Source organism: Manis javanica, chromosome 5, assembly GCF_040802235.1.
Source record: "Manis javanica isolate MJ-LG chromosome 5, MJ_LKY, whole genome shotgun sequence".
NCBI lineage: Eukaryota > Metazoa > Chordata > Mammalia > Pholidota > Manidae > Manis > Manis javanica.
This window is the reverse complement of record NC_133160.1, coordinates 170,522,333-170,540,284: the sequence shown is the minus strand read 5'-3', so window position 1 is coordinate 170,540,284 and position 17,952 is coordinate 170,522,333. Positions and strand designations below refer to the sequence as shown.

Genomic DNA, 17,952 nt, shown 5'->3' with positions numbered 1-17,952 from the left:
GGGGCACTCTTCTTGCATCCGGCTCAAACGGAGTGAGGCTTTGCTTACCTGAGGCTCTGTGGGGAGACTCACCTAGAAGCCTCCCCACCCCAGTTGACTGGGTAGGCAGGTGCGAGCAGGTGGGGTGAGGCGGCGGCCTCAACTGGCTACAGGCACCTGGACTCCGTGAGCTAGGGCAGGCAGGGGCCTGAGCAGGCCCAGAGCCCTTCGTCCTTGCACCAAATCCCTCTCCATTATAGGGGTCCCATCAGCCCCTCCCATGAATACCATGTCCCCTACATTCCCCTGCCCTGGGGGACCCCAGCCTAAGGTAATGAAGTTCAGTACTGGGCCACCATGCAGCTGGACGCACGGGGCCACCCTCACCCTGGCTTCATCCAGGCCTCGTCCTGGACTGAGACCTTTAGAATGTGTGACCCCAGCAGCCAGTCCCACTCTGTCCCAGCGTCTAGCTGTGACCCCTCCCAGGGTAGACCCTGTCTGTCCCAGGTGGAGGGCAGGGGACAAGAAAACAGGAGCAGATGTGAACCAGTCATCTGTTTTATTTTTTGGAAAGCACATCTGCCATTTGGGCTGACACCTTTGGCTCCCGAAAGGCTGGGGACCCTAGAACAGAGTGCCCTGAGCCACTGCCCCGTGGGCCAGCTGATGAGCAGAGACCAGCCACCCGAAATCGGGGTAGTAACAGTATGTAACAAAACTGAATTCACGGCTTTCTCTCTGAAGCTTTGAAAGGTAGCAGTCTGGGCTATTGAAGTCTAGAAGCATTGCATAAGTGTTAAATCTACAGCAAACACATCTTGTAAAAACTCAATAAGTTTTATATATATATATATATATATATATATATATATATATATATAAAAACTTGTAACATCTAGTAACTTGGGAACCTGCATGCAGGGCTGGCCCCTGCTGGAAACTGTCTTCCCTCGTGGAACACATGGCAATTGTAACTTCATGGAAATGTCAGCTTGCGTGAAGTCCAAAAAATAAGTCTCCTAAAGAAAAATCCTATAGAAATCTAAATCTCCTGCAAAGATGATAAAATACCCTCCCTGGGACAACCTCCAACTATTTATGGTCCTTTGGGGTACAAGGAGGCTGGTTCTGGCCTTTGGGTGTGGGCTGGGCACACCCTCAACCATTCCCCTAAACCAAGTGGGACCCTCTCTGCCATGCAGCTGCTGAACACTGAGTCCTGAGGCCCAGGGATGGAGACAGGGGTTCTAGGGTCGATAAATAGCTTTACAAATATACAAGTCCAGGTACAATTTTTAAAACAAAACTGTGGTGCTGGGAAAGCCCCTCCATCCTCCGCTGGTATCTGCATTTGTCTCAACAGCAAGTCCCCCAGGGCCCCCCACCAGGGCCCCCACATCGCCAGGGTCCCACGGCCTCAGCTGTACCGGCCTTTCTTCCTCCATATAGACTTTTTAAATATATGTATGTGTAATATCATACACACAGCATCTATTTATATAAATGTACACACATTTCTGGAATAAACCTTTCAGAGAGAAGTTAAAGGCTCCTGCCTTCAGGTACCCGTAATTTCAGTCTCCGAGGGGCAGGGTGGGAAGTGGGGAGGCTGGGGAGTGAGGGCTGTGTGCTAACACAGGTGCAAGGGGCCACTCGGGTGGGAGTTGTGCCACAGGGGGGATTCCCTGCAGGCTCAGTTTGGGCACTTGGAGGGGCCTTGGCCTGTCCTGAACTCTGGAGTCTGGCCACCACCCCCAAAGTCCCTGTTGGGGGCAGGGGGGAGCAAGGGAGCCTGGGGAGGGGGTGCCCTGCGAGCAGCCCCCTTACATTCTACACTCAGTGCCCCTGGTGCTGCCAGCACAGGTGGCCAGGAGGTCACTATATAGCAGGGTGGGCACCCAGGGGGCTCGAGGCCTGCGCGCACACACACACACACACAGACACGCGCGCGCTGTCCTTCCATCCATCCACACCAGGTCTCGTGCCTGGGCTGACGGGCGCATGGGCGGCCGCACAGCAGCAGCAGCACAGTGGTTGGGCTCCGCCCTCACATCACTGGGCTCAGCCTGCAGGCCAGAGGCCCTTCACGTCCGCAGGCCCCCGCCGCTGGGTGAGGCTGGGGGCAGCAGGTCATGGGCGAACACGGAGTCGTCCCCTGAGGAGCTGGAGCTGGGGGTGTCCTGGCCACCTGGTGAGTACTGCTCAAAGGGCACTGACAGGTCCAGGTACTCCTGCAGGTGGGCGGCCAGGCGGCCGAGCAGCAGTCAGAGCAGTGCCCTCCCCATGCCACTCTGCCCCCACCCAGCTGAGCCTTCACTCACGTCAGTGGAGGTCACGGTGAGAATGCGGTCCAGGTCCTCCACCAGCTGCTTGAAGGTGGGTCTCTGCGAGGGCACTGCATGCCAGCACTCTCTCATGATCATGTACCTGGGGGGGCGCTCAGGTCCAGCTCCCGCCTGGGGCCTACTCCCTGCCTCCCTCAGGAATGGCCTGGAGCGGCCTCTCTCCCACCCTGGGGCTGAGGCCACAGAGACCAGGGCACTAAGTCCCTGGGAGCCCCCCTGTGGACAGGTGCGGGCAGGGCGGTGGACAGTGAGTGTGCTCACAGGTCGTGCGTGCAGTTGGCCGGCTTGTCCATGCGGTGGCCCTCCTTCAGCAGCTTGAAGAGCTCCTCCACAGGGACTCCAGGGTACGGCGAGCCCCCCAGAGTGAAGATCTCCCAGAGCAGGACCCCAAAGGACCAGCTGGGGGAGGCCCAGAACTGTTAGCTGCTCTGCCACCCAAGCCCGCAGCAGCCCACCTGCCCCAGAATGGACTTCACTGGGGCTTGGAGAAATGGGCCAGGGCCCAGGGCATATGGCTTGCCAGGCCGTGGGGGCTACTATGGGGGTCCTCCACCCCTGCAGCTCACTCCCACCGGCGCCCCCCACCCTGGGCCACATACACATCACTCTGGTGGGTGTAGACACGGTCAAACAAGGCCTCGGGTGCCATCCACTTCACAGGCAGCCGGCCCTGGGAGAAGGCGAGGGACATGTTGGTGGCCAGGTCTTCCCCTGGCTCAGAGCCCCTGCCCTGGGCCAAGCTCACATTTGTGGTCTTCTTATAGTAGTCCAGGTTGTGCACATCACGGGCCAGACCAAAGTCCGCGATCTTCATCACATTGTCCTCGGTCACTAGCACATTGCGGGCTGCCAAGTCCCTGTGAATGCACTGGGCGGGTGCAGGGGGCAAGGCTGAGGCCCTTCCCTGGCCCACCTCCCAGAGCCCTGGCAGGCCCAGAGACCTGCCGTGGCATGATGGCAGCCTGGTGCCCCTCCCCACCGCCCCCACTCACCTTCTGCGAGGAGAGGTACTCCATGCCCCGTGCCACCTGGTAGGCGCAGGACACCAGGTCCTTGAAGGTGAGCTGCTCCTCAGGCAGCTTGCAGGTGTCGAAAGAGTAGTCCATGCCAGGTGGCCGCCGCGCCCTCAGGTACTCCCTCAGGTTGCCCTTGGCGGCATACTCCACCAGCACGTACAGGGGCCCTGCCGGCACAGGTGCCTCAGCAGGGACACCAGGCCCCCAGGCCCGCCCTGCGGCCCTGCATGCAGGCCCTCTGCCCACCACGCACTCACCACCCTGTGTGCAGGCCCCCAGCAGGTTGATGATGTTCTTGTGTTTGCCGATCATCTTCATCATCTCCATCTCCGACACCAGGTCTGAGAGGTCCTTGTCTGTGGCATCGTCTGCACGGGCAGAGGGGCATGTCAGGCATGGCCGACCCAGCCAGGCCCAGCCCCCCAGCACTGGCCCTGGCTCCCCCTCACCTTTCAGCATTTTCACGGCCACGGTGATGGGCTTGGCGGCCCGGTCCTTGTCGATGCCAATAGCCTCTGCCATAACCACCTGGCCGAAGCAGCCCTCCCCCAGAGGCTTGCCCAGGGTCAGCCTGGCAGCACAGCAGAAAAGCAGAGAGCCTTTGAAGCCAGCACCACCACCTCCAGGGAGCACGCCCACTCGCCTGAGACCCTGCTCACCAGGATGAAGGATGTTGCCCTCTGGCCCCTTGCCCTGTGCCACACCATCCAGACCCAGCACTTTGTGGGAGGACACCGCCACCCAGGGTGCTCACCTCAGGGGCCTCTGACCCAGCCCAGGCTCCTCTACCCCGCCACCCCCAGCAGAGGCCACACCAACAGCCTTGATTTCTCCCTGACCCAATGTGAACCTGGTCAGGTCTCTCTCCTTCCCCACACAGGGCTCCACCCTGCTTGTGCCCCCAGCCCCGGCACACCACCCCACTGCCACCACTGACCGGGCTCGGGACAGCTCCCACTTGGGGTCAGCAGGCAGCTCAAGCTCTGACACGTTGGCCAGCACTGGGCCCTCCCCTGAGGACAGCCGGGCAATTCGCACCAGTGGCGTGGTGGAGTTCATAGACGAGTCGGACTCCAGGGACACCTGCTTGGGTCAGGAGGGCGGGCTGGTGCCCGGGCTATACAGGGCAGGGGGTGCGGCCCCGGGGACACCTGCTTGGGTCGGGCTGGCAGGCTGGCATCCGGCTGTATGGGGCAGGGCCGCAAGGCAAGGCCTTGGCTTGCCTGAGCAGGCAGGTCTGATCGGGTGAGCGCGGGGCATGGGAGCAGGTGCTAAGTGAAGATTTAATGTTTACAGTCCAAAGTAACCCTGGCCCACGCAGGGATCACAAGGACACAGAGTTTGGCTCACATACTGCAGACTGGGGTCCCTGGGTGGACCCCAGCTCTCTGCTGCCACAGGGTGGCCCTGCACGCTGGGACCCAGGGGAGTGGGCTGACGGGTGGTACTAGAAATTGGGATGGGTGGATGGGTGGCTCCGAACCTGGCAGCTACTTTCTGTTACCTGCCGCTTGAGCGGGAAGCGGGAGACCTTGTGCACGGTGGGCGAGCCTAGGCCCTTCTTCGGGGGGCTGCGCAGGCGGCAGAGCGTCACCGCCACCACTACGAGGACGAAGAGCAGGAAGCCCACCCCGTAGCTCAGGACGCCTGCGTACACGCCGCCGGCCTCGCCGGCCTCCGCCAGCTCCTCCTCTGCTGCAAAGACACTGGCATTGGGGACCCGGCCCAGCCTCCTGGGAGCCCCCATGGGCAGCCTGCAGCCAGAGCCACCAGCACGGGGGCAACAGAGGGGGCTCAGCACCCAGTTGGGGATGCTGAGGCCTCAAGGCCCCACTTGTTGAGGGTCCTACAGTCAGAAATGCCTGAGTCAGGAGGGGAAGACCCGGGAGCGGAGCCCAGCGGAGCCAGCAGCACCCACACCCGCCGCCCAGGGAGACACCAGAGCTGCCACCGAGGCGATGGGGACCTGGCCAGCAGCGTGTGGCTTTGTTCCCGTACCAGGCACAGGAGGGCCTGGTGCAGGGTCTGTGGGGCAGGCGGCCATGAGCTGCGGGTTCCCTGCCTGTCCCTGGCGGCTTTGGTGTGCCCCGAGCCAGCGACCCGTGAGGACAGGTGCAGAGCGAGCAGCTGCAGGAGCCGGTACCTGGCAGCACCACCAGCCACGCAGAGTGATGGGAAAACCCGATAGAATTGCCCGCCAGGCAGGTGTACTCCCCCGCATCCTCAAAGGTGACATTGCGTAAGGACAGAACCTCTAGCTCCTTGTCGGTAGTGTTAGCGCCCGCCGTCTACAAAGAGAGAACAGAGTGCGATAGGCGAGCGCCAGCACCTCCCACGGGCACCACAGCCAGGTCCACATGGTGACGATCCAGCCAGGCTGCAAGAGAAATGCCGCCACCACCACGCCCACGGTGGCCGAGGGTCCTCTGCCTCGTGCGTCCACACCGAGCCCGAAGCCAGTCCCTCCACCGGCGAGTCCTCTGTCCCAGGTGAGCGCCAGGCGTGCAGCCAGCAGCGTGCTACTGAATGCAGCATGTGGGTTAGCGTGAACACGGGAGGGTACAGGCAGGGGTACGGATGGACAGACTGACAGGAGGTGAGCAGCAGTGGAGCCGGGCAAGAGAGAGGCAGAAGCGGACGCTCAGGAACCGAGGGCATAGCCCCTGCCACGGTGAGGACCTTGGGGGGCATGGGGTGCAAGCAGGGTTCGCACAGGCCACAGGGGCCTGAAGCAGGTGGCTGCAGCAGAGGCCAGAGGCGCCAGCACTGCAGAGATGGCCACGTCGAAGCAAGTGCGAGCCACGGGGGCAGGAGCGAGCAGGACGGGGCGTGCAGGTGGGCACACGGCCAGGGCGCTGGAGCTGGAGCTCGGCGTGCCGGCAGGCGTGGGACAGAGTTGTTACCTGCTTGGGGCCCGTGAACACGCAGCCAAAAGGCCTTCTCAGCCACGCCTATGAAATTGGAGGCTCGACAGAGGTACTCGCCCCCGTCGCGCTCGGACACATTGGCCAGGCGGAGGCGCGCGTCGGCCTCCACACTCTCACTGATCCAGGACTGCGGGGATAAGAGACCCCCGCTCAGGCGCGCCCGCGGCCGCTGGCCAGGCAGAGCAGCGTGCAGGGAGCAGGCCCGGTGCAGACCCTGCCACGAGGACAGGCCGGATCCCAAGGCTCCGAGGCAGGAAATGGGAGACCCCCGAGGAATGGATGGGAGTTGGGCTGGGCCAGCCGGAAGGCTGCCTGGGGGAGGTACAGAGGCACCTCCTCATGGTTGTGGTTCAACAGGATGTGCCCTCTGTGTCCACCCTCCATGACCTCTCAGAGAGGCCTCCCAGGCTGAGGCTGGGCCTGTTCACCCCTGGGGTCCAGGCTGGACCCGCTGCGGTGCCGCTGGGCTAACAGTGGAAGTGCTGGCCAGGGCACAGAGCCACCACCCCACAGGGTTCACAGAGGCCTCTCCAATTAGGCCTGGACCCCCACCCTTGGCCGGTGTGCCGGCTCCCAGCCCCATCAGCCTGTCTGGTCTCTACAGAGAGATGTTTCTCTTTGCGCTAAGAGTGCCACAGCCACTCCGACTCGGATGGCTCCCAGCCCTGCAGCCTGGGGCAAAGCAGAGGCTGCCCTGCCCCGAGGGCAGCAGGCGGGGTGCTGGCTGCTCTGTGCTGCTGGCCACACCCGGTGGGGCCAGCCCAAGGAGCAGCTCCAGCCTCTCAGGTGCAGAGGGTGCTGGGAGGAGACTTGGGCCCCAGGCTCTGGAACTGGCTCGCCCTGCAGGCGGCCTCCCAGACTGAGGCCCACTGAGCAGAGGAGGCAGAGGGCTCACTGCAGGGCGCTGCTGTTGACTCAACCCACCCTGCCAGCCAGCCCCACCCCCCACCGCTTCTTCCCTGAAGGTCCAATGCCCACGCCCCAGCCTGGGCCCCAAACACCACCCCTTTAACTCAACGGGCCTCCCAGTCCCTGGGCAAGGGGCCCGGTAGGGCCAGGCCCACGGGCTCACAAACAGGGAGCCCCTAGCCCGCTGCTTGTGGCCAGCCAGTGGCGGCGCCCACCTTGAGCACAGTGACGTAGGGTGTGCCATCCGGCCCTACTCTGCTGCCGTTCACCTCCACATGCTTCAGCCACTGAATGTGGGGCTGCGCGTCGCTGTACACCTTGCAGTGGAACTCCACGTCACTGCCCAGCACTGCCGTCTGGTTGGCCGGCAGCCCCGCCTGCAGGATGGGCCGGTGCGGGGAGCGCTCTGTGGGGCAGGCAGCGCTCAGGGGCTGCTCTGGTTGTACCCGCCCATCCCCACTCCCGGCCCAGGCCTCACCCAGCACATCCAGGGTGTATGTCTGCCGGATGCTGCCGAACTTGTTCTGCACCACACATGTGTAGTTGCCGCGGTCGGAGGGCACCACACTCTCCATGACCAGGCTCCATTGCTGGTGGCGCAGCTGTGGGCAGACACAGTGAGCGGCAGTGGGCAGAAGACCCTTTGCCATGGCCAGGCCCGGTGCCACCCACCTGCTGCAGGCCCACCTTGATGCCCCCGATGCGATGCTCGCCTCTGAACTCCTTGCCATTCTTCAGCCAGGAGATGGAAGGAGTGGGGTTGCCGGCGGCCGGGCAGCGGAAACGGACAGTGTTGGCGGCTGGTACAGCCAGAAGCTTCTTGTCCATCCGCTCAGGCCGTGTCCAGTAAGGGGCCCCTGCTGGTGGAGAAGCACGTGAAGTCCATACCAGGATGGGTGGAGGCCCACCTGCCCCCTCTCTGAAAGCTGCTCCCCAGCTTCCCCTACTGGGTAGGAATACTGGCCTTTCAAGGGCCCCTGCCCAGGCCGGTTGAGGCTCCCAGGTGCCTTGGCACCACCACCAGCACTCTCAGAGCCGGGCCCGCAGTGCCTCCTTCCCTGTCCATTTCCCCTAGTGCCGACTCCAGCCCAGAGGACCCAGGGCACTGCACCCTGGCCCAGGACCCTTCAGGTCACCAGGGCACCCCCTGGAAAACACCCACCCACCCAGGAAGGCACACTGGGGGCAAGCCCACTGAGAGGGAGACCTAGTTGGCAGGGGGACCAGTCATCCAGGTCACCAAGCCCTGTCGGACGGACGAGCAGGGTCAGGTCTTGGGACACTTTCCCAGGAGGCCAGGCCCAGCTGCCCCCTGGAGACCCTGAGCCACCCTCTGCAGTGCCCCAGGGCCTGATGGACCAGGAGTGGGGACATGGCAACATGGAAAGGACATGACGTCAGGGAGACCCCACCCCACCCCACCCTCACAGCCCAACTGGTCTTCCTCCTTTGAGCCTCGAGTTCCCAGGAGGGAGGCAGCAAAGGCCTGGACAGGGGGAGGCAGCGCCTCTCCATGACTTCGCTGTTGTCCACAGAGCCATCTTGCCAGACAGTGAGCATGCTGGGGCCTGGGGTGGAAGTAGTATGGACAGACACTGGGAAGAGACACCTGGCCATCCACCCAGGCCTTTGGAGGCTGGGGAAGGGACCCCAGGGATGACAAGGGCCAGCAGGCTGTGGCAGGGGCTGTGCCCTGGGACTGGGGGACATCAGTTACTCAACAACAGAGCACACCTTCTGGGTGGCAGCCCTGCCAGTGACCCTCAGGGTCCCGGCTCACTTGGGTGGAACCACCACACACCAGGCTGAGGTGGCCAGGGCACAGGGACCAACAGGAGCTGAAGGGGTGGCCTAGTCAGGAGAGGGGTGGGGAGGGCAGCCAGGCTGGGACTTTGGCTCTGAACTTCCTGGCAGCCCAAGGGAAAAGGGAGAAGGGAAGAAATACAGCAGCACCTCAGGCAGGGTGGCCACACAAGCCCCTGGAGCCTGGTCCTCCCCCAGGCTCCCCTCTGCCCAGGACCCCTCCTCTCTCTGGTTTCTATCCAGCTCTGTCTCCCTGGCGGGTTCCCCTTGCCTTCCTGCCTGCTACATCCAAGGCCCCCCCAGGCCCCATCTCTTGGCATCTCAAACTCAGCTCTTCCACCACCAAATGCTCTTCACAGTTTCAGACCAAAATACCTGCATATTGTCACTCAGCTGGTCTCCCATACCCACAGCCTGTCACCAGGAAACACTGTCAGCACCCCCTCTACACAGCCAGACTCAGTGCCCCTGGTGCCATGGCCAACGTCCTCTCCCAATGCCCGAACCCCTCAACCCCACAGCTGGCCCTGCAGCAGCCCACCCACACAGGGGAGGGGGCACCTCGCCCACTGGCCCCACTGCCCATCCTGGGCCCAGCTACTCTGTGCAGCTCAGTGTCCCCTGCCAGCCCCAGCCTGCCACCCAGAGCTCAAGGCCACCTCACACCGAGGGGACCCCACACCTGGTGTGACCCTGGGGACTTGGTCCGAGGCCTCCATCTCTCACCTTCCTGATGAGCAGGAGGCCCCATACCTGGGGATGGCGGAGGCTTGGCAGGTGGGGAGCAGCCCCACCTGCTGGGAAGACAGGTACCCAACCCCGAGCTGTGCGCTAAACCTGGTCTCACCTGTGTCTTCAGCCTCATCCTCCCCATCTTCGTCGTCACCAGAGGATGGAGCATCTGCAATGCCGGGAAGGGCGCGTGTGAGCAGCTGGTGAGGGGCAAGGGCTCAGCACCCACATCCCGATGCTGACACTTCTCAGCTGTGAAGTGGCATGCTTCCCTCACGGCCTGCCTCTACCTGCCCGACTGGAGCCCCCCACTCATACATTGCCTCCTTGGGGGTGTTCTCCTTTCCACCAGTGGCCACCCTGTCCCTCAGGGCAGAGTGCTGCCTGGCAGCCACAGGCACTCACCTGCCACACGCACACTGAAGTAGCACAGAGCTTGCTGGGTGAGCCGCTGTCGGCAGCTGTAGGACCCAGCGTCCTCGTGGGAGGCATTCAGCACCCGCAGATGCTGGGGCCCCACCAGGATCCGGTCCGAGGGCAACAGCCCCACACCGTCCTTGGCCCAGATGGTGGGCCCCATGGGACCACCCACAGGCGAGGGGCAGCTCAGCTCCACGGTGTCCCCGCTGCCAAAGACCAGCTGCTCCTGCCGGCTAGGCTCAGGTCCTGGGGCCTCTGTGGGTGAGACAGCGGACTGCGAGGCAGGTACCCCCAACCAAGCACAGCGGGCACTCCACCCTCCTGAGAAGCACCACAGCACCCCCACTTCACAGACATGCTGGCAGAGGCTGCAGCAGGGGGGCATCTGGGGCCTGGCAGGCTGGGCAGGGGTGAAGAGCCCACACCCAGAGTCCACAAAGGGCTGGCGGAAAGTCTCAGCCTTGCCAACAGGTCTCCGTCCCCAGGACAGCTCTGCTGCTGTAGTGCTGACACAGACAATGCGGAGACAAGCAGTCACTGCAGGCTGTCACCCGAGGCCAACACGGGCTGGGCCCAGCCTGGGGTAGGGCTTTTGGGGCACAGGACACTCTGTGCCTTGACTTAGAAGGGAGCCCCTGCCACCTGCACCTTAGCAGCACCATGGCATAAATACATGCTGAGCAGAGGATCAGAAATACAAATAGATGGGATACCAGGTCTGGCCAGAGGGGTCCTCTAGGCCACTGGGGAAAGGGCCCTGGGAACCCGTTTACAGATGACAGGATGATGCCCAGAGCAGGACCCTTAGAACTGGGCTGAGGAACTGACAGGTGCTGAGAAGTTGGGGTGGAGGGTGCTCGCCGAGGATGCATGTCTACCAGTGACCCCCTGGGCTCCTCCTCTGCCCAATGGTTGCCCAAGGGGCTAAGAAGGCCCGAGACCCAGGGACACCCACTGGCAGGGCTGAGCCTCACTCCCAGGCCTCCCTGCCAGGGCCAGACAATGCCCAGTGCAGGCAAGCAGCCTGGGCTCAGGGCCCGGGACAGGGGTGGGTGATCCTACTGCGCCAGCCTCCCTCCCCAGACCCAGCTGGGGCGGCTGCGCCATTACTTGTCATTCTACCGATGTGTGGCCTATATCCGAGGGCCCAGCTGTCCATTCTGGCCACACCAGCCTGTGGCTCCCAGGACAGGCCCAATTCCGTTCACCCACCTCTGCAGTCCCACCAGCCCCATGCCCTCCAGAAGCGTCTCCCAAGTGTCCATGGAGTCTGTGTCCCTAGGGACCACACAGTGGGGCTCCTGGCCTGACCTCTGCATACCCCCAGTCCTGGCCACTGTGGGGACCACCCAGCACCAGGAGCCTCGAGGCCCCCCAGAAGGCAGAGAACAGGCTGGCACAGCGGCCTCAGCACCAGGCCCTGGCCCAAGGGCAACAGCGGTTCATTCCGGTTTGGTCCCGGTAGTGATGGCAGGCCAAGCCATCCACACAAGTATTTGCTTCAACCTGGTCCAGCAGGGGACCAGGGGGACACAGAACAGCCCCCAACTAGCCATGCCTGGCAGCTATCTGCTGGGGAGGAGGGGGCAGGGCCCTGCACTCAGCCAAGGGCCGACCCCTATCCTGACCATCTCCCTACCCAACTAGGTGCCTGCAAGGCTAGGGACCCACCAGACCAGGGCTGAGACGAGCTGCAGGGTCTCTGGTCCTGCAGGCCTACCCAGGGCCACAGGGACCCTATGGGAGCCCAGCAATGGGTGTGTGGGCAGTGCCAGGCTACAGGATGCTGAGTGTGGGCAGAGCCCAAGGTGATGGGCAGACTGGGGCTCTCCCTGGGGAGCAATGGGGCACAAGCAGGGGGCTCCTCAGTCCTCAGGCAGCTCCAGAAAGGAGTCTTTTTTGGTCAACAAAAAGGGGCTCACCGACCCCACACAGCACCGGAGCCTAAACATGGGAGGAAAGACTGTGTGTGCCAAGGCGGGTGCCCACGTGCCACATGGTGAGCTTGACCAGGGCTGCACGTCCAGAGTAGCCCGTCTGTACAGCCCAAGGGCTACTATGCCCCTGTGGGACCAAGCTGAGCCTGCGGGCAGAGTTCCCCTGACTCACTGGCCCTGTGCCTCAGTTTTCCCTGCTGTAGTACAGGGTAAAAAACCCAGCCACCAGCCAGCCAGAGGCCACCATGTGATTAAAGTGCTGGTGGGGACGAGAGACCTTCCCTGACCGGGCTACTGCATGGACCGACACCCCCCAGGCCATGGGTGGAGCTAGCCTGTCCAGGGGGCTGCCCACCCCACCAGGGCTATTGTTCCCATTTGGGGTCACTACAGTTAAGGCCCCCCCAGTGCATGGTGGTGCACAGGGATTGGACAACACCATCAGAAGGGCCTTGGGGTGACCCCAGAGAACAAACGTCAGTCTGACGATTCAGAGGGACCCACTGGAGGTGGCCACCCCAAAGGATGTGGGCTCTTGAGTGGGATGAAGTGTCCTGGCTCTGGGCATGTGGGGAGCTCTCTGCTGCAGGGGGAGCGGCCGCCCAGCAAGCTCCCTGCATGGTGGGGGTCCGGTCCAGGCCCCTCAGAAGTTTGGGCTATGCAACAGGTACATGCTTTAAAAGAGCTCAAGAGAGGAGGGCATCCCAAAGGGACCTGATGTCATGGGGGAAGATACGGCCTTCCTGCTTCCGCATCCAGAACATTCTGAAAAAGTTTGTAACAGAACAAACAGGCTGGGACTGGGAGGTCAGGCAGCTTAATGTGGGCACAGAGGCTCATCCAGCCCAGCCTTCCCAGAACCCTGCAGTTACTGGTCCTCACAGACAGGAGGACAGGTGAGGGGACGGGGGCCCGTGGTGGCACTCAACACCTCAACAAGCAGGGCATGGGGCTGGGAGCCCCTACCAGAAGAGGGCCCACCTGCTGCCTGCTCACTTGTTAATCACTCAGGCCTGTTGCCCTGCCCCTCCCAAACCTGTGCCTGGGGCCCCTTGTTCCCCTCTAGGCTCAACAGGGAAACGGGGTGCACGAGGCCCGAGGTGGGGCCTCAATTAGAATCGGAGGCTCTGGAGGTGAGGGTATGCCTTGGCTGAGTTGCAGGGGCTTAGAGGCCAGAAGTCCAGCCTTGGGCTCAGCCAGGTTAATGAACCACCTAGAGGATCCTGGGGCTCAAAGTCCAGCCCCAACCAGCAAGGGTGGGGGAGGCTGAGGCCTGAGCCTTCCCAGGACATGCCCTGCAGCCCCCAGAAACCCCTCCTAGCCGGGTGGGGTCAGCCTGCAGGGGGAGCGCCAGCCCACGGAGCTCACGGTGGGGACTCCCGACCAGGCCCCTCCGCCCTCAGCACGAGCCCATGTGGGAATGCAGGCTGCCCTGCTCAGGCCTTGGGTGGCCAGGGCAGTCCAGCGGCCCTTGGCCCCAGCCAGCTCCAGCTCCTTAATTTACAGTCTCCAGGGAAGTGGCAGCCGGGCCTCTGTATTTCACCGACAGGCCCATCTCCTTAAGGAACCAGATTAGGTTTATTGACCTGTGGCACCAGCTCTACTGCAGGGGGCAGGGGGCAGCCACGCTCCGGCTGAGGGAGAAGGCCCTGGACCCTGGAGGTCCTCCTTCGCCCTTTGCCCCAGGCCAGCCCTTGGTCGGGGCACCGCAAGCTCCGCCCCCAGGCCTGGCGGTGCGAGCCGCTGGGATGGAGGGGATCGCTGCCCCGGAGCCGCAGGAGGTCCAGGGGAGGGCCTGGAGCCCCGCCCGCGCCCCCTCCCCCGGGGCTAGTTGACATTCCCTGGCCGTAGGGAGTAATATCTTTATCTGAATGCGAATGCTAATGCCGGGCTCCCCCCACGACAGCCTATTCGGCTTTCTGGAAGCGGGGGCCGCCAGATCAGGCGCTAAAAGCGCGCGCTGACCTCCCGACGGCCTCTGTCACGCCGCTGAATGACACGCGCATTCAAGCGCCGGGCCCACTTCATTCATAAAAAAATGACATTGTTCCGGGAGGCTGCAGCCGCCGCGGGAGAATGGGGCGCGGGGGCGCAGGGAGGGGCGGGCGGCCATCTGCCTCCATCCTGCGCGGCCGCCGCCCCCCTGGCACGGCGCGCCCGCCGCCTCGGCTCACACCTCCCCGCGAGGCCGCCATCAATGCGCGGTCTGTGGCCGCGCCGAGGTACAAAGGGGCGGCTGTTCGGGTCTCGCCCGGGTGGGGCGCGAGCTCACCGGCGAAGGCCTCCCTGCGTGCGGCCCCGCCCGCGCCCCGAGCCGGCGGTCCCCGGGGGCGGACGCCCCTCTCGCCCAGCCTGGAGCCTGGCCGCGCGCGTGCGGGTGGCGGCTTCGGGGCGCTCTGCCGGGCCGGCGGGGGGCCGTGCGCGCTGCTCCTCAAAGGCCGCGGCGCGTGTGCGGAGCGGGTCCGGCGCACAGACGCGCCCCCGCCCTTCTCCTGTGCTCTCCCCGCGGGCCCCCTCGCATACCTCCGACGTCCGGCCGAACCCTGACCGCCAGCCAGGGCCGCGGTCCGCGACCCTCCGACACCCTCCCTCTCACCTCCCGGCGCCCCGCCTGGAGTTCGGCGCGCACCCTTCGCCCACAGGGCAGAAGAGCAGGGTGGAGGGTAGGGAAGCGGAGGCGCGAGGAGGTGTCACCTCGTCCTGCAGGGGGCAGGGGTCGGGCCGCGGGCTGATGCGTCCCCCACGCTCCTCCAAAGTCCGGGCCCCTGCTCTGGCCGAAGCTGGCCATACACTGGGGAGCGAAGCGGGGTGGAAAGGGCGCCCAACAACGAAACTTTCCGCGGTCAGCGCAGAACTCGCAGAACAACAATGGGAATCGTGGAAACGCAGCCGCTGCGTCCTTCCAGCGGCGCCCGGAGCCCGCTGCGCTCCACTGGGGAGCCGCGGGGGGCGGGGACGGCTGAAGCCGCTTGGGTGGTAGCCTTGCGGCTCCAGACGCCCCACAATCTGCCGCCTCAGCTCTGGCCGCGATCCCCGGGTAGGGAGGGCGGCAAAAGCCCGGCCCCAGGCCCTGCGGTGCCAGCCCGGGCGCGCCCTCGGGCCCGCTCAGATCCCGCGGCAGCCCCCCCGCGAGCGCCCGCTCCCCGCCCTAACGCCTCCGCCGGCTGCAGCCCCGGGCCCCTCCCGCGGACATTTCGGATGTTTCCTTACCTGCCGCTCTCCGCACCGCGCGCTGCTCCGTGCCCTGGGGCCCCGAGGCGACGCCGGTCACGACAGCCACTGCCACGCAGAACGCGACGGCGCAAGTCGGGGCTCCCATAGCGGGGCCGGGGTCACGGCGTCCTCAGGCGGCACACACTGGCATGCTGCCCCCCATGGCCCGGCTCTGGCACCGGCGGGAGGAGAGCGCAGCTCGGCAGCCTGCCGGAGGAGGAGGGCAGCTCGTTACCCTGGTGGGCCGGGGCGCGCAGGGGAGGGAACAGCGGCGGCCCAGCTCCCGCGCCTCGGCGCGTCCGGTCCCCGGCCGCCCGCCCGCCGCCCTCGCCCTAGGCTCCCGGGCCGCCAGGCGCCGGCCGCCTCCCGCCGCGGTCCCTCCCTTCCCCCCTTCCCTCCCTGGCTGCCGCAGAGCCCTCCCAGGGCGGCGGCGGCGGCGGCAAACTTTCCAGAGCGGGAAGCCTGCGCCGCGCCAGGCCCGGCCGCGGAGACCGCTGGGGCTGCGAGCCCGCCCCGCGCTCTAGCCCCGCGGTGCGCCCGCCTCGACCCCTCCGCGCCCTCCCGGCTCCACGCACCGACCTGGCGGCCACCGGCGCCCAACTCGCTGCGTGCGGCTCTTACGCCGGCTCGTTATCCGCCGGCCCAGCGCCTGCACCCCTTCCTCCAGTCGTCAGCTCTCCGGTGCGGCGGGTGGAGCAGGACCGCGGAGCACCGGCTGCCCGCGCCCCCTCCGCCGCCTCCGCCGCCGCCGCCGCCGCCGCCGCGCACTGAGCCTTGGCGGCCGGGCGCGCGGCAGCCAGGGGGGGCCGGTCCGCGCCCACCACGCCCCCTTCCACGCCCCCTTCCACGCCACGCCCCGACTCTCTGGGGCGCGGGGACACGCCTCTCCCCTGGGGCGGCCCGGGGGCGGGGCCGCCGCTAGCCTGGCCAGCTGACGAGCCGATTAGAAGGGGCGGGACCGGGCGGGGGCGCCGGGCGGTCTCGGAGGGCGTGGGAGTCGGGGCAGCGCCGGCCAGGCCCCCTATGTCTCCACTGGGCCTGGCGGGCGCACAGAGAGGCCGCTCGCTACCTTCTGCTTGCCCAGCGCGCAGTCCCAGTTACCAACCGGCCGCAGATCAAGGGCTCAGACCCGGAAACGCGGAGACGCCGAGAGGGGTGGTCTCAGTGAGCGAAGCATGGCAGAGGGGCTTCACTGAGAAGGGTTAGAGCAGCGGGTCCTCAGGTGGAGGAGCAGAGGACTGCACCCGGGCAGGGGCGCGGCTGGGTGAGCGAAGGCCAGGGGAAGAAAGGCGGCTCTGCCTGTCCGCCCGGGGCTGGAGCTCCGCGTGAGCTTTGGGCTCACTGATGGGTTTACTAAGCGCCTGGGGCAGGTTTGGAGGGTGGGTGCTTGCCAGGCATCAGACTGGAGAACAGGGGCTGGAGGGCCCATGGTGACTGGCTGATGTGCCCATCTTCACAAGGAAAGGGGCTCTTTTCCCACTTTCAGGAAAGCCAAAGGCGTGCTAGGGACCTACGAAAGTCAAGAGGGTGGCACCTGGTGTGAGTCTAGTCTGTCTCAGACAAGTGTCTCTGACCCACCTTGTGGCTCCTGGGACTTGGTTCACTCATCAGGAAAATGGACAATGAAAGTACCCCTGTACTTACCTGAACAGATCAGCCCCTCTGTCGTATGCTGCCTTCTTTGCCTGGTTAAGCCTGTGTGCCCCAGACAGACCCGAGACCCCCTGAACCCCAGGGGGCTGTCCAGACCCCTCCAGTGCACAGCCCTAGGCCACCCCATCTAGGTCCTCTCCCAGGATACCGTCCAGGGGCCACAGCAGCACATTCTGTTCTTATCTATTAACCAGTTGCTTCATCAGTTACATCATATGCCTGGGTCTGGGTGGATGGCTGGCCCCTCAGCCCCCTTTCTCTGGGGATGCTCATTATTTGGGTCTGTATTCCAGAATCCTTTGTGGAAGTCAGCCTGGGGCAGGGCAGGGATAAGGGGCCATCTGCTGGTACCAGAGGGATGGCCTCCCAAGGGGCACTTCTGAGGCCCAGGAAGGGCCTCTGCATTGTGCCCTGTGGGCCCTCTCCAGGACTTTCCTTGTACCCCCAAGCACAGCATCCTGCCTCCCCTGCCCCTGAGAGGGAACACTGTCCATCTTTGTGTCCCCAGGACGGTCTCCTTGTCAGAGATGCCCACAGGAGCAGTGGGCCTGTCTTGGCTGCTCTCCATTCTCCATGTACCACCTGTCTCTTCTCCTGTCCATCTCTGTGAGCTTGCCGCATCACCCCAGCATCTCAGTTCCCTTGCCCTCCAGCTTCTGCGTGGGTTTGGCCAGTGGGTAGTACTAGCAGGAGAGAGAGGTGGAGATGGGCACCCCCACTTCTGCTCTGTTCCCCCTCTCTCAGCCTGCAGGCTGGGGGCCATGCTGCCCTTACCTGGCACAAACCTGGGTGACCCCAGGTACTTCACAGCCAGCCTTCCTTTCCTAGGGCTGCTGTGACAAATTGCCACCAACTGGCTGAAATTTAGCCCTCCCAGCTCTGGGGGCCAGCAGGCTGAGGTCCAGGCGGGCAGGGTCAGCTCCCTCTGCAAGCTCCAGGGGAGGCTCCTGCTTGCCTCTAGCTGCCCCAAGGGCTCCAGACATCCCTTGGCTTGTGGCTGCATCCCTCCAGTTTC

General features: G+C 64.5%; 1 protein-coding gene across 10 annotated transcripts; it reads right to left on the bottom strand.

Annotated features, from left to right (window-relative positions):
• Positions 1-524: 524 nt before the first annotated feature.
• FGFR3 (fibroblast growth factor receptor 3) lies at positions 525-16,064 on the bottom strand. Of its 10 annotated transcripts, none has more exons than XM_036991800.2 (18): positions 15,864-16,064; positions 15,282-15,491; positions 10,120-10,389; positions 9,830-9,883; positions 7,867-8,039; positions 7,658-7,781; positions 7,395-7,585; positions 6,247-6,397; positions 4,848-5,038; positions 4,281-4,429; positions 3,793-3,914; positions 3,601-3,711; positions 3,320-3,510; positions 3,073-3,195; positions 2,927-2,997; positions 2,589-2,726; positions 2,304-2,409; positions 525-2,213 (listed from the first exon to the last, which is right to left on the bottom strand). In XM_036991800.2, exons 2-18 carry the CDS (start codon positions 15,388-15,390, stop codon positions 2,067-2,069), a joined length of 2,421 nt encoding a protein of 806 aa, XP_036847695.2. In that variant the 5' UTR covers positions 15,391-15,491; positions 15,864-16,064; the 3' UTR covers positions 525-2,066. The 10 variants fall into 10 exon arrangements, with proteins under 10 accessions (XP_036847695.2, XP_036847715.2, XP_036847720.2 ...); XM_036991820.2 differs by having other exon boundaries at positions 4,848-5,035; XM_036991825.2 differs by lacking the exon at positions 6,247-6,397 and adding an exon at positions 5,487-5,631.
• Positions 16,065-17,952: the final 1,888 nt, after the last annotated feature.